At 64.0% G+C, this 15,169-nt stretch overlaps 1 protein-coding gene across 1 annotated transcript; it reads left to right on the top strand.

The window, feature by feature from the left end:
- Positions 1-6,006: 6,006 nt before the first annotated feature.
- Positions 6,007-15,157, top strand: USP43 (ubiquitin specific peptidase 43; the record flags this gene model as incomplete). Its single annotated transcript, XM_041468620.1, has 15 exons — positions 6,007-6,306; positions 7,254-7,394; positions 9,074-9,174; positions 9,898-9,990; positions 10,170-10,305; positions 10,762-10,885; positions 11,294-11,456; positions 11,574-11,685; positions 11,831-11,934; positions 12,224-12,301; positions 12,382-12,511; positions 12,646-12,994; positions 13,274-13,414; positions 13,653-13,763; positions 13,836-15,157. Coding segments are annotated over 15 exons (2,532 nt in total), but the record flags the coding sequence as incomplete, so codon positions are not given.
- Between the last annotated feature and the right edge of the window lie 12 nt (positions 15,158-15,169).

Genomic DNA, 15,169 nt, shown 5'->3' on the forward strand with positions numbered 1-15,169 from the left:
CTGTGGGGAAAACAGGAGCAGGCTTAGGCAGGAGGGAAGGTTCAGATTAGAAATTAGGAAGAAGTATTTTACTACAGGGCTGGTGAGGCCCTGGAACAGAGGGGCCGTGGACTGCACATCCCTGTAAATGTCCCAGGCCAGGCTGGACAGGGCTTGGAGCAGCCTGGGACACTGCAAGGTGTCCCTGCCCATGGCAGGGGTGGCTCTGGATGGGCTTTAAGGTAATTTCCAACCCAAATCATGCTGGGATTCTCAGGTTCCAGGTGCTGCCAGCCTGGTCTGTAATTCCCCAGCTCTGCACAAGCAGCTGGAGCAGGAGCTGTGGGGCTGCTGCTTCCTCAGCCTCCCAGGTGATCCTCTTCCTTACAGCTCAGGTAACTTGAAAGCATTTTTACATTAAGAGGAGACTCTATTTTTGTATTTCCTGTCATGGATTTACCGATCCCCCCAACAGCCCCCACAGCACTGAACAATGGGTCCGACTCGCTCAGGGGGAGCAGGGGTTTGCTGTTCCTTTCAGACTGGCGCGAGGGATTCCCCACTTCTGAGAGTCACCCTGGCTGTTGTTCCAACACTTCCATGTTGTTGCTGCCACCTTTCCCAGAGGCTCCTGGCACAGCCTGGCCCGGATCTGCTCCCTTTTGGAGGCTCTCTGCTTTCACTCCGTCTCTCTTCCCTCCCCCCTTCTGCCCTGCCTTTAATGAATGACTTGTTGTGTAAATTCAGTCTTCTGTGTTTATTTTAATTTGTCTGCTCCTGATTAAGGAAAAATTCAGCTCCAACTCCTGGCATTTACTGGGAAGCTCATGGAGCCAAGCTTTAACCCCACGTTCTGAAAGGAGCTCAGGGACACTGGGGCTGCTCCTTTTGCAGTGTCCAATTTAAATCTCTCTCAGGCAGCTGGTTCTGGAGAGTGCAGGCACTGCTGGAAGTGCCTGGGTGTTTCCAGCCTGGCACACTCAGGCCTGACTCCTCAAACAGGCTCCAAATCTCCACAGCACAAGTGCTTATTCCTAGCTCAGTATCACATTTGGGATTAAAAGCAACAGCTCTCAAGTGCTGTTTGTGCAGAGATCAGTGCAGGCAGCAGCCTGGGAACTGGTGCACGTGAAGGGTTTCTCCTGCAGGCATTGGAGACCTGGGAGAATTCTGTCATCAATTAAAATGCAGCAGAACGCTGCAGCCCTTAATGCTGAGGATCTCAGATGTTTTAGTTAATGGAGATGATTTTTCTCTACAGCTGCTCTGACAGCTCTGGGAGGCAGTGGGGACAGGCATTTAAAGGTGTCATTGCTTGGTTTTCCTCACGTGCCACTAAAAGCATTTCCTGCCATCAGTACAGCACAGGTGGATCCTTTCAGCCTGTGCCCCTCTGCTGTCCATGAAACACTGAACAAATCCTCTTCCTTCTGCCTGAAAACCCCCTGCTCCCACTAATGGAGCCTTCAGCACAGGAATCCAGTCATTCCATCCTCTCCTCTGGAGCCCCTGGTGCCCTGAGCCATAAACACTCCAGCAGGTTCCACAGGCTCTGCAGCAGCACTCGCTGGGCTTGGGATCCAGGGCCCAGGCACTGGGATGTGGGACAGGCCGGCAAAACCTCTGTGCCTGTTGGGGAAGGAGCAGGAGGGCACTGGAGCCTGTGAGAGCCACCCAGGGGTCCCAGGGAGCCCTGCCACTGCCAGCTCCCGTGGGGCAGAGCCTGGAGGTGCAGAAGGGGCAGGTTTTGGAGGTCAGGGCTCTGTCCTGCCTCAGCAGAGCCATTCTGTCCCCACGGGTCACCCCAAACCTGTCCCTGCAGGAGGGGGAGGATCCAAGGGCACATTGGAGAGCCAGAGTCCTGTGTTGGTGTGGCTCCTCCCAGAGCTACATTTCTACAGGAAACAGAGGCCATTCCCTGCCAGGCTGCGGCTCTGGATGCCTCTGTGACCTTTCAGGCTCGTGCTCAGCTTGGCAGGACCTGTTCCCAACACACCCTGTCCCTGTGGAACATCCCTGTCCCTCCCTTCACATCCCTGTCCCTCCCTTCACATCCCTGTCCCACTCTGCACATCCCTGTCCCTGCAGCACATCCCTGTCCCTGCGGGCACATCCCTGTCCCTGCAGCACATCCCTGTCCCTCCCTTCACATCCCTGTCCCTCCCTGCACATCCCAGTCCCTCCCTGCACATCCCTGTCCCACTCTGCACATCCCTGTCCCACCCTGCACATCCCTGTCCCTGTGGCACATCCCTGTCCCTGCAGGCACATCCCTGTCCCTCCCGACACATGTCACCGTGCCACCTCCAGCCCGGGCCCGCCGGGTCCCCGGGAGCCCCGGGGCGCTGGGAGCGGCCGTGTCCCCTGGGATCGCTGCAGGCACGGCCAGAACCGAGCCGCTCCAGCCGGGCCGGGCCGTGCCGTGCCGGGCCGGGCTCGGTGCTCGCCCCGCTGCCAAGCGCTGCCCAGCGCGGGTGGATCCCGGCTCCGCTCCCCCTCCCCACGCCCGGGGTCGGCTCCTGCGGCCGGGTCGCATCGTCTGGGCTCGCAGGGACAATGGGCGGAAGGAGCCGGGGGACACCTGCTCAGCGAAGCTGCCAGGGGTGGAACCGATGCGTTAAACCCGAGTGGAATTGCTGCGAACAGAGTGCAGGAGCTCCTGCAGCCCGGGGTTATGTGCTGCTCTCCCATTCCAAACCGACGGAGCGTGGCCAGCTCCGTTCATCAGCCTGAGCCCTGCAAGAGCAGAATTTCACTGCCTCGATGCTGTCCCTCCTCAAAGAGACTCCCAAAAAAGGCAGGCCCCATGCATCTTTCATGGGGCACTAAACAACTCACTCTGCTATCTATAATTCAATCCGAGCTGCAGAGGCCGAGGAGGGAGGGGTTCCGAGGGGGGAGATTTCTCTGCCTGCCTTGAGGCCAAAACCTGCTGCAGGCAGGGAGGGGGCAGGGAGGGGGCAGGGAGGGGGCAGTGCCAGCCCAGGCCGGCTCTCCCAGCCCCAGCCGGGCTCCCCCAGCTGCCCCCAGGCCGGGAGCAGGACGGGCTGTTGAAAGCACGTTTCCACTCCACAGCACAGATGTTCCCAGCCCGTGCCAAGAGAGCGGGAGAGGCTCAAAGAAAGCAAACATTGTCCCAGGGCAGAGCACAGCGAGCAGGGAGGAAGGTTTCTCTTTTTTTGCTGTTATTATTATCAAGATGATTTGGCAGCGTGGAAATGGATTTCTCTCCGGCCTGAGTCAGTTCAGCTCAGATCTATTCAGGATTTTATCCTGAAATCCAAGTCCCTCCCTGGCACAGGGACTCATGTCCATGCCCAGGGCTGTCCTGTCCCCGTGTCTCCCTAATCCAACCCAAACCCTCTGTTTTCACATCCATCCTGGCTGTCTGGTGTCCTGGGCAGTCCATGCCATAACAACAAGGAATTTTCCATCACAGGGACCAAGCGTTTCCATCCTTCCCTTGTGTTTGACGCTCAGATTTTGCCCACCCCGTATTTGCTCTGAAGCCGAAGCAGGAAATGGCAGCTGGAGAGGCAGGAGCTGGAGAGAGCCAGGAGATCCCAAAAAAGGCATTTTAGGGAGAAAGTGCTGATGCAACCCAGCAGTGCCGGATGCTGCAGCGTTGATAAATATTTGATTTATCCTGAAGAGGAAGGCATCATGTTCAGAATGACCTGAAAAAGAGGGAAGATGACAACTACAGTGCCACTGAAAGGCAGATTCACACGGTGAGCATTCCTGAGGCTCACTCTGGTGTGCAAACTGCCTTAAATTGGAATGAACTGCAGTTACCTGCGGGAAAGGCACCTCTGCCAGCTCCAGGCTGGGGGGGAAGCACTGACAGCCACGGGATGCCTCTGCCTGTGCTTGGAAAGGCCCTGATCAGTTTTCAGTCGTTGGCTGACTGTGCTGTCAGAATTCCTGCACTGACATCACAGGGGGCAGATGGGGGGGCTGACAGGATCCCGGGAAAAATGTGTTCACTACCCAGTACTTCCTAATCCTGGCAGGACTGGGGTTTTTGGCATGGCTCAGTTTCGCTCTCTCATTTTAGAGCCATTTTCCTTGGCTGAGTTTGCCAGCTCTCCCTTCCCGTCCATCCCTCTCTAACAAACACCAGGTTCTGACCCCGCTCTCAGTTCAGCTCCTGCCTCTGCACTCTCCACTCCCCTCACTCTTCTTTAGGCTTTTCCTCACTTTCCTTAAGGAGTTGCTTTGGGTTTCTGGCTCCCCCCAGCCCAGCACGGGCCCTGCCCGGGCTCCCCTCTCTCCCTCCCTGCCCTGCAGCTCTGGCTCGCGTGGGATGCTCGGGGCTCGAGTGTGCAGCCAAAAGCGGCCAGAGAGAAACAACAAGTGCTTTTCTCTTCAGTGAGCCGGGAGCTGCTCTAGATAAACCCATTCTTCCCACGCTGCATGAAGCACAACCTGCTCTTGTTAGAGAATTCAGCGAGGAAAGGCCCTACAGCCCCACACGAGTGCTCTGGCAGATCCCAGTTTCCATCTCCTGGGGTCTGCAGCAGGGTTTGCAGTGGGTGGTGCTGGAGCAGGGCCAGGAACCTGCCAGGCGTCCCAGGGAACACTCTGTGTAGGGATTGTCACCTTCGGATAGGAGCAGGGAGCCTGACATTAAGGATGTTTTTCCCAAAGCAGCATTTTCTCCATTGGCTTTGTAATGATAGATTTCACAGCTCTGGCCAGGAGGATGCTGAGAAATGAACTCCAGCAGTGGATGCAGAGTCAGCCCAGGAGTCAAACCTCTGAGTTTGGGGGGTTTGCAGCTGGAATTCAGCTCAGCCCAGACTTCCCCAAGTGCCTGGGCCAGCGAGAGCCCCGGCAGTGCCAGCAGCTTTCCTCAGGCAGGCGGGGAGCTGGGAGCTCCTGCCGTGCTGGTGGGGCTCTGTGGGGCCAGGGGCTGCCCTGAGCCCCTGCACTGCATCCCCCAGCCCAGAGCGGCTCCCCGGGCACAGGGACCGCCTCCATCGCCATTCCCATCTCCCCGGGAGGAAAGGCTGAGTGCCCGGGATGGCCCCGGGGTGGCACCGGGTGGGAGCTGCAGTCCCTACAAGGCAGCTGCTCCCTAGGGGGGGCTGGCAGGGGGCAGGGGGTGACCCCAGCCAGGCTCTCAGGGGACATGCTGTGCCGATCAGGGCTGGCTGAGGGCGGGAGGAAATTTCGGCTGGGCTCAATCCTCTCTCCTCTCTGGATAAGCAGCTCCCGAGCCCGGGGCCACTCGCGGTGGAGCCGCCCCTGGGGATCCACGGGCAGCTGATCCCCCTCCATCTGCTCAGCACCGGGTGATTTAGCCTGAGATCACTGCAGAGGCAGCACACGGCCCTGTGCCCGATCCGTGCCCGCCACACCGCTGGCTGCCAGCCTGGCATGCCCCTGGGAGGTCACCATCCTGTCACCACTCCCGAGCTCACACCCCGGCCCAGGGACACTTGCCCTGCTGGGAGGAGGGACCGTGACATCCAACAGCACCTTCTGACCCTTCCTCTGTCACCCTGCTCCACCTCCCTAACCCCAAACAGACACCAGGGTGTGGTGCCAAACAGTGTGGGGTGGGCAGGAGGTGGCCGAGGACTCTGGACTCTGCCAGCACTGCGTTGGAAGCCCCGTTTTGTGACTCAGTGCCAAGGAACTGTCATTATGTCCCCAAACCTCAGCGTGGAGTGTGCGGAGGTGACCACCGTGCCGCTATCTCAGCTCGGAGCGCCCAGAGGAGGCAGAACTGGGGCATCCCGCGGTGACACCGTGACACCCTGAGGGATGCTGGGGCAGCAGGGCAGCACTCGAGGAGCAGGGAGGGGAGTGCCGGGAAAGCCGCGGGGCCGCGGAGGGGACAGAGGGGTGGCTCAGCCCGGCTGATACCGGCGCGGAGGGCTGGCTGGTACCCGGGGTGATGCTGGGGACACCGGGGCGGGCGGGGCACGGCCGCCCGTGCCGCCAGCGGCACCTCCCCGCTCCCCCCTCCTCCGCTCCGCTCCCTCTTCCTCCTCCTCCTGTTTCCCTCTCCCGAGCCAGCCCGGCCGGGGGAGGAGCCGGCCGCGCACAAAACCTCCCGCCCGGCCCCTCCGGGCCCCGCACGGCACCGGCACCGGCGAGCGGCCGCCGGGCGCGCAGGGGCTGCGGAACCACGGCAACACCTGCTTCATGAACGCCGTGGTGCAGTGCCTGAGCAACACGGCGCCGCTGGCCGAGCGCCTGGCGCTGGGCCGGTACCGCGCCCGCGGAGCCCGCGCCGAGGTCACGCACCGACTGGCGGCCCTGGTCCGAGCGCTCTGGACCCGCGAGTACACCCCGCAGCTCTCCGCCGAGTTCAAGGTACCGAGCGGCCCCCGCGCGGCCCCAGCTCACCCCGGCCCAGAGGCATCCCCAGCTGCAGCGGCACACCGGGACACAGCCCCCGGCACACCGGGACACAGCACCCTGCACACCGGGACACAGCAACCGGCACGCCCCGCTCACTGCTCCCTCCAGCCCCCCGGACCCACTGCCACCCTTCCCAGCTCACATCACCTCCTTCCCTGCCTCATCCTCCCCGTGGACCCTGCCCTGCCAGGCCCCCCCAGCCCTGTTGCTGTCACCTCCCTCTGGCCTGGCTGCTGTCCCCGCAGCTCCCGCGGGTGGGTGAGCTCCCAGCCCCGGCCGTGCCACTGAGGGTGAGCTGCTGCCGGCTGTGATCACGGCTAAGGCAGGGTGTTGTCCCTGGAGCCAAATTCAGTGGCCTCAGGCTCTGTCCCTGAGCGTGTGTCACACCTCTGCTGGGTGCTTGCCAGTGTGCCAGGGGACAGGGTGTCAGGGCCATCACAGCACGTCCAGCCTGGCATCGCAGCTCCCCACGCCCAGGGACACGTGTCCCCTGCCTGAGTGACATTTATTGGTGCTGCCAACAAACTGCTGCTGCCTCTGAACTTTGCGAAGTGCCCGGGGGAGCTCCGGGAAGCTGAGCCCTGCCCTGGGATGGGCTACACGGAGTTGATGCCATCGGAGCACTCGGGGCATGCGGGACCTGAGGGTCCCCATGGCTGAACTTGCCCGTCTGGACTTCATTGCGGTTTTCCCTGTGTCCCCTCCTGGCCGCTGGAAGCTGGGACACCACAGAGCCTCTGTCTCTGTCCCCACTGCTCTGCTGGCCCCGGGGTGGCCGTGATGTCCTGCAGAGGCAGGCCGAGGGCACAGGCTGTTGCAGGGATGGAGCAGGGATGGTTTTGGGGTGGGTGCTGAGCAAGAACCCGTCCATCAGAGCCCGCCCCACCCGTGTCTTGCAGAACATCGTCTCCAAGCACAGCTCGCAGTTCCGGGGCAGCGCTCAGCACGACGCGCTCGAGTTCCTGCTCTGGCTGCTGGACCGAATGCACGAGGACCTGGGCGCCGCCTCCCCCGCCCAGCAGAGCCGCGGCCCCTCGCAGGTGGGTGCCCCCCCGGCTCGGGAGAGGCGATCGGGCCAGGTCTGGGGCCAGGGAGACCGGGATGTGCTGCCGGGCGGTGGGATGCAGCTGGGCCCCGCCCGGTGGGGATGGGGGTGCTGCGGTTCGGTCGGTGTGCGGGTGAAAGGATGGTGGGAGCCAAGTGCTGCGGGGCTGGGCAGGAGTTGGAGTGCTGGGAGAGTGGGACTGTCGGCAGGAGCCCATCCAGCTGAGCATCCCGGCTCTGGAGGCATCCTGGGCCTTGGTGAGGAGGAGATGCAGCCCCCCCGTCCCTCCCTGCCTCCAGCTAAGCCCGCTGTAATTACAGCTCGGCGGCTTTGCTGCTGGCAAAATGAGTAATTAAGTCTTCCTCAATCCATCTGCGCTCAGGCATTGCCCTGGCCCTGGCCCTGGTCCTCCCTGCCTCCTCCTGCCTCCTCCTGTCTCTTTCCCTCTCCTTCCCTCTCCTTCCCTGCTCCTTCCCTGCCTGCTGCTGCCCACCGGGTGCCGCCTGTTGCAGGAGATCGATTTGAGCTGTTGCTGTTTGACCCATGAGCTCAGCTCAGCAGCATGCTGTCTCTGATTTGGAGTGACACCCGGCCCAGCAGTGACCTGTCCCTGCTTTGGGGTGACTCCCATCTTGGGCACAGGGAGCCTGGGAGCAGCTCCCCCTCCCTGTGCCCACCTTGGAGTGCTGTGGCTGTGCCGAGGGTGCAGGTTGGGGTCCTGGGCAGACCCTGCCCAGCCTCCAGCACATCTCTGTCCCTCAGGGAGAGCTCGGCTGTGGTGCCCATCTCCAGCGCCTTTGGAGAGGCTGCGCTGCCCGGCCAGGGCCCTGCAGCCATCCCTGCACTGACCTGAGCTGTCCTCAGCCCTGCCACCTTTCCCTGGGGCATTCAGATGCCCCAGGCTTTTTGGGAGAGCCCGGCAGCTCCCGTTAAATGTCAGGTGCCCACGTGTGTCATGAGCTGTGGTGTGACACTGGCTGTGCCACCTGGAGGCTGTGTCACCTGGCTCTGGGGAGGGGACCCTTTGTGTGTCCCTCAGCACCCGCGGTTTTGCCTGGCATCCCCAGTTTTGGCTCCTTTTGGTGATGCCACCCGCATGGCCCTGTCCTTGGGGAAGGATGCCTGGCAGGGGTGTGACCCTCAATAAATGGCTGGGAAGAGTCTGGGGTGAGGAGGGACCAAAGTGGGGACCAAGGCTTGGCTGCCAGGAGGGCTGGAGGAGGAGGCACCCCTTGGATTTCTGGGGAATTCTGGGGACCCTGTAGGGCACAGACACCATCCAGGTCCCCTCTCAGCCACACCAGATGGACCCCCAGTGCCAGGCAGACCGTCAGGACACGTCAGGCTCAGCAGGACCTGGTGCCAGCAGATGGCATTGAGGAAAATCCACCTCTCGGCCAAAATCCTCCGTGATTTTCAATCTTACTCATCGAGACACCAGAAAGTCACTGTCTTACCCCAGAACAGCTCAGGTTTTTTTACTGACACTGCCTGGAGGGCACATCAGTGCCAGGCAGGCAGGTGCCAGAGTCTCTGTGGCATCATCTTCAGCCCATCCTTGTGCCATAGGGACACCAAAGCTGGGCTTGGTTCACTAGGACGTGTCCCTGACCCCCTGAAGGACATGTCCCTCACCCTGTCACCCCACTCACCATTTGTCTCTTGCTCCTGCAGCCTGGAAAGGACGGGAGCAGTGGTGCCAGCAGGTCCCCCCCAGGCACCCAGCATCCCCGTGGGCAGAGCTTTGTGCAGAGCCACTTCCAGGCCCAGTACAGGTCAGTGGGGCACGGATCTGCCCACAGGGGCTTTGCCCTTCTGTGAGCCCTGGGTGGGCACTGTGAGCCCAGGGAAGGGATGAAATGGGGAGGATTTCCATCCATGATTTTTCCCTTTTTGTTGAACAAAAAGGCAGGGGGAAAAAAGAAATTAGAAACAAACAAACAAACAAAACACACCCCCCCAAAAAAAACCCAAACCAAAACAAAAAAAAAAAAAACAAAAAGAACCAAAAAACTCCAAGAAAAACGAATTGAGAAGAATCAGAACTAGGTGGCTGCTGGTGCCAGGGATGGTGGATTTGGGGTGTGGTACGTGGGATGGTGGATTTGGGCTGTGGTACCTGGGATGGTGGATTTGGGATGTGGTACCTGATGTGATGGATTTGGGCTGTGGTACATGGGATGATGGATTTGGGATGTGGTACCTGATACGATGGATTTGGGATGTGGTACCGGATATGATGGATTTGGGATGTGGTACCTGGGATGGTGGATTTGGGCTGTGGTACGTGGGATAGTGGATTTGGGCTGTGGTACCTAGGATGGTGGATTTGGGCTGTGGTACCTGGGATGGTGGATTTGGGCTGTGGTACCTGGGATGGTGGATTTGGGCTGTGGTACCTGGGATGGTGGATTTGGGCTGTGGTACCTGGGATCAGCCCCAGGGTGGGCTCTCGGGGGGCCGTGCCCGCTGTGCTGACGCTGCCCATCCCTTGCCAGGTCCTCCCTGACGTGCCCTCACTGCCTGAAGCAGAGCAACACCTTCGACCCCTTCCTGTGCATCTCCCTGCCCATCCCGCTGCGCCAGACCAGGTGAGCCCGCGGGACGGCAGCTCCGACCAGAGAAATTTCCATTTTTGGGGGTAAATAACGAGCACGGAGGCAGCGGCAGCCCTGGGGAGAGGTGGCAGTGGCGTCCGCTGGGTGTGTGCCATGCGGGGCTGCCCCGGCGGTGCCCGCCGCGCTGAGCTGTGTCCCCGCGGTGTCCCCAGGGCTCTGAACGTCACGCTGGTGCTGCAGTGCGAGCGCTGGCGCTTCGTGCGGGTGGGCCTGGCCGTGCCGCTGCTGGGCACCGTGGCCGACCTGCGGGAGATGGTGGCGCGGGAGGGCCGCGTCCCCGCGGAGCAGGTAACGGGGAGCGGGGAGCGGGTAACGGGGAGCGGGGAGCAGGGAGCGGGGAGACGGGTGCGGGGAGCGGGACGCGGGGGGGAGGTAACGAGGAGCAGGGAGCAGGTAATGGGGAGCAGGGAGCAGGGAGCGGGGAGCAGGTAACGAGGAGTGGGGAGCAGGTAACGACGAGCGGGGTGCGGGAAGCAGGTAACGGGGCGCGGGACGCGGGGAGCAGGTAATGGGAAGCAGGTAACGGGGCGCGGGGAGCAGGGAGCAGGTAACGGGGAGCAGGGCACGGGAAGCAGGTAATGGGGCGCGGGGAGCAGGTAACGGGGAGCGGGGCACGGGAAGCAGGTAACGGGGCGCGGGACTCGGGGAGCAGGTAATGGGAAGCAGGTAACGGGGAGCGGGGCACGGGAAGCAGGTAACGGGGCGCGGGGCCGGCCCGCGCGGTGCTGAGCACCCGTCCCGCAGGTGATCCTGGCCGAGGTGTCCCCGCGGGGCCTCCTGCGCTCGCTGTCCGACCCCGAGGCGCTGCGGGCGGCCGGCGAGGCCGCGCCCGTCTACGCCTTCCAGCCACCGCCCGCCCGCCGCGCAGGTACCGCCGCGCGCTGCGATTGGCTGCGGCTGCCGGCCCGCCCCGCGCGGATTGGCTGAGGGCTCCCGGGCTGTGCTGGGATTGGCGCTGGGCGGGGGAGAGGGAACGGCCCCGTGATTGGCGAGAGGCCATGGATCCCTCACTGTGATTGGTGGGAGGGAGTGGATCCCCTCATTGGGATTTGTGGGGCAGTGGATCCTCTCTGCTGTGATTGGTCAGAGGCAGCTCCACCCCACTGGTAATGGGAGAGGCAGAATATGCTGGGATTGGTGGGAAATGGATATCTTTGGCTGGGATTACTGGGAGCCATGTCCTCTCTGCTGGGATTGGTGGGAATGGTGGTGCTGGGCAGGGCCATGGCACTAATTACCCCAGCTTTAACGAGAGCCCTCATTTCCCGGCCCGCAGGGTGTCCCCGCAGCCTCCCCACGTCCCCCGCGGTGCCACGGCCGGAGGGGCCGCGTCTGCTGCCCAGCGCCGCCCGCTCCTCTGACTGCCTGCACCGTGCGCCCGGCAGCCGCATCCTGCTGCTGCTCTGCAACACGGTGGGCACGGGGCCGCAGCTCGCCAGGTACCGTCACCTGCCTGCCACCTGCCTGCCACCTGCCTGTCACCTGCCTGTCACCCTGTCCTACCCACTCCCCGCCCTTGTGACACCCAGCCACGTGTCCCTCCTGCCTGTGCCCAGGTTCGGGCCGCCGCTGGTGCTGCGGGAGGAGCGCGGCGTCTCCTGGGAGCAGCTCCAGCAGAACATCCTGGCCCAGCTGAGGGGGGTCCTGCGGGGAGAGGTCCGGCCACAGGTGAGCCCAGTCCTGTCGCCTCCAAGCCATCAAATTTTGGGGGCTGGTTTTGCCCCACGTCCCAAAGCCTGGCTTGGCCAGGTGCTGCTGCTGGGTAGGGGATCCTTGTCCCCTGGTGACCCCACAGCCCCCTCTCCCCTCACAGGGCACGGGAGCCCTTTTCCGGATCCGCCTGGCTGGGGTCTCAGCCCCCTGGACCTACCTGTCCCCTCAGGATCCCCGTCCTCTCTGCCACCCTGCCATTGACAGGTAAGGGGCTGCAGAGACTGTCCCCAGGATGTCCCCTCAACCCCTGGGGCCAGCCATGTGTCACACATGGCATCACATGTCCCTGTGCATGGCTGTGTTGTCCCCATGGGTGGCCAGCGGTGACACCTTGGGTAGCCACAGTGGTGGTCACTCTGCTGCCCCAGCACTGGGTCCCTGGCCCAGCGTTCCCACTGTGGGAGGTGGTGGCTGTCCCTGCCTGGCACCATGGGAGGAGATGTCCCTATGGGGACAGGGGTTCTGGGGACATCTCACCCTGTCCTCCCCTCAGGGCCCTGCAGCTGTGTGGGGCTGGGGGCCCTCCCCACGTGAGGCTGACGGTGGAGTGGGACACGAGCACCAAAGAGCGGTGAGTCCCCTGTGCCTGGGCTGGGGGGATACCCCGGCACTCGGGTCACCCTCGCTGATGGGTGACACATCCCCCCCCAGGCTGTTTGGGAGCATCCAGGAGGAGGTGGTGCAGGACGCGGAGAGCGTGTGGCAGCAGCAGCAGGCGCACGGGCAGCAGCACAGCTGCACCCTGGACGAGTGCTTCCAGCTCTACACCAAGGAGGAGCAGGTACGGGCACCCCAGGCAGGCCCACGCCCTGCCCACCCCTGGCAGAGGGGCTGCTGGCGCTTGCAGTGCTGGGGGTGGCTCTGCAGGTGGTGGGGCTGACAGGGAGGGAGGTGGCCATGACGTGATGTCCCCAGCTGGCCCCGGACGATGCCTGGCGCTGCCCGCACTGCAAGGTGCCCCAGCAGGGCACGGTGAAGCTCAGTCTGTGGACGCTGCCCGACATCCTCATCATCCACCTGAAGCGCTTCCGGCAGGTGGCCGAGCAGCGGCACAAGCTCACCACGCTGGTGAGGTTCCCACTGCGGGGGCTGGACATGGCCCCGCACGTGGCACAGCGGGGCCAGCCCGGGGGGCAGCTCCTGGGGCGCTGGGCGCCCTGGCAGCCCTCCCTGCGCCTGCCCCCGGGCTGCCCCCGCGACCACCTGTACGACCTGTACGCCGTCTGCAACCACCACGGCAGCATGCAGGGCGGCCACTACACCGGTGAGCGGGGACACTGGGGACAGCGCGTGCCATGGGGGTGCCGTGGGGGTGCCGTGGGGCACGGCGGGGCAGAAAGGAGCTGGGGTGCAGGGGACATTCAGGATGGCATTGCAGCCACCCCAGGACAGGCAGGGCGCCGGGATGTGTCCCCCAGCAGCATCCCATTCTCCCGGTGTGTCCCTGCACCATGGGGCTCCTGGTTCCCCCTGCACCCCGGGGCTCGGGGCATCCCGGCACAGAGCCCCCGTCCCCGCTCACCCCGTGGCCCCTCGCCCCCAGCGTTCTGCTGCAATGCCCTGGACGGGCGCTGGTACAGCTACGACGACAGCCGGGTGGAGTGGGTACGCGAGGCCGAGGTGAGCACCCGCAGCGCCTACATCCTGTTCTACCAGCGCCGCCGCGCCGCCGGCTCCGGCACGGGTGAGCCCCAAATCTCTGTGCCCCGCACCCCGGCACTGCCGCGTGGTCACACACAGCCCTACGTGTGACCCACACCCGTATGCACACCCTGCCTCTGCCCCCTGCACACAGACCTGCTGCACCATTCCTACGTGTGTGCGCACCCCAGCCCACCCTGTCCCACCCTGTCCCACGGCCCGCTCCCCGCGCTGGGTCCCCCCGGGCGGTGCCCCCGGCCCACGCCCGCCGCTCCCCGCAGGCTCCGCCGCCGCCGCGGGGCACTGGGTGTTCCGCCTGGCCGCCTCCGAGCCCCGCGCCGACCCCCGCACCGACCCCGACCCCTCGGGCTCCATCGCCGCCCCGGAGAACGGTGAGGCTCAGGACGCCCAGCCCCCGGTCCCCGCCGCGCCCCCCGCCCGCCCTGACCGTGGTTTCCCCGCAGGCGGGTTCGAGGCGCGGCCGCCGGTGCGGGGTCTGCAGGGGCTGCACGGTCGCAGCCTCAGCGTCCGGACCGCCCCCGCCGGACCCCCGGGACAGGGGGAGTCGGGACCCCCCCGCGCCCCCCGACGGCTCCGCCGGGCCGCCAGCGCCGAGGGGACCCCGCGCCGGCCGCCCCCGGGCCCCGGCAGCCCCGGGACCGCGGGACCTCAGGGGGATGCGGGTGTCCCCCCGGGCCGCTGCCCCCCCGGCCCCTCGGCGCTGGGGCGGTCGCGGAGCTCGGCCAGCCTGCCCCCCCGGCCCGAGGCGGGGCTGCGCAGATCCGCCTCGCTGGGCAGGGGCCCGGCGGGGCCGCCCCTGGTCGCCCGCGGTCCCCCCGGGGCCACCCTCCAGCGGGGCCGGCAGCCCCCCGTGCCCCTGCGGCCCCCGGCCGTGCCCGAGTCCAGCTTCTGAGCCGTGGATGGGGGCACCACTCCCCCAGCAGCTGTACAGCTGGTTCTGAACGGATCGGGGAGCTCCCCAAGGTGGGGTGTCCCACGGCAAGGGTGCCTGAACCAGGGGTCCCAAACCAGGAACATCCCGACCTGGGGGCTCCCAACCCAGGGACTTCTGAGCCGGGGAAAACCAAACCGGGCTATCCTGACCCAGGGCTTGGAATCCTGACATGGGGGCTCCTGCCTGACCCAGGGCACCCCATATCCTGATCCAGAAGCATTCCAAACCAGGACCATCCCTAGCTGGGGGCTTCAGATCTGGGCTTATCCCAAACTGGGCTCATCCCAAAGTGGTGGCCCCCCAGTGCAGGGCCATCCCAAACAGGGCAGGCGGGTGCACGGTCCCCAGCTCTGTGGCACCAGAGTATTTATTGTACCAGGAGAGTTTTATTCAGAGACGCTTTTTGTTTTCTAAAAGGCGACTATTTGGGGGTGGGGGGTCCCCCACACCTCGGTCTATGCAATCCCCGATTCCTGCAGCCAGCTTTTGTACGGGGCTCTGCCCCACCGCCGGCGGTTTCTATTAAAGACACGTGAAACAAACCCAGTGTCCATCCCAGGGGAAAAGGGCTCTGAGCCCCTTGGGGGTGGTCCTGCTCCTGCAGGGGGGATCAGCCCGGGATCAGAGGTCAGTCCTGGCTGGATCCTGCCATGTGGGGTGGCTGTTTCTGGGGAAGGTGGACCCTGCCCCATCCCATGGCACCAGACTCACAACGTTCCCTATAAAACACCAAAGCACCATTTTATCACCCAAACGCTCTCCACCTCCCAGTCCTCCCCCCAAGGCGGGGGCAGGAAGGAAAGGCCAGCGCCGCCGGGCAGTTCTCAGCGAGTGGCACACGGA

This window comes from Pyrgilauda ruficollis, unplaced genomic scaffold (assembly GCF_017590135.1).
Source record: "Pyrgilauda ruficollis isolate IOZ18807 unplaced genomic scaffold, ASM1759013v1 scaffold222, whole genome shotgun sequence".
NCBI classification, from domain to species: domain Eukaryota; kingdom Metazoa; phylum Chordata; class Aves; order Passeriformes; family Passeridae; genus Pyrgilauda; species Pyrgilauda ruficollis.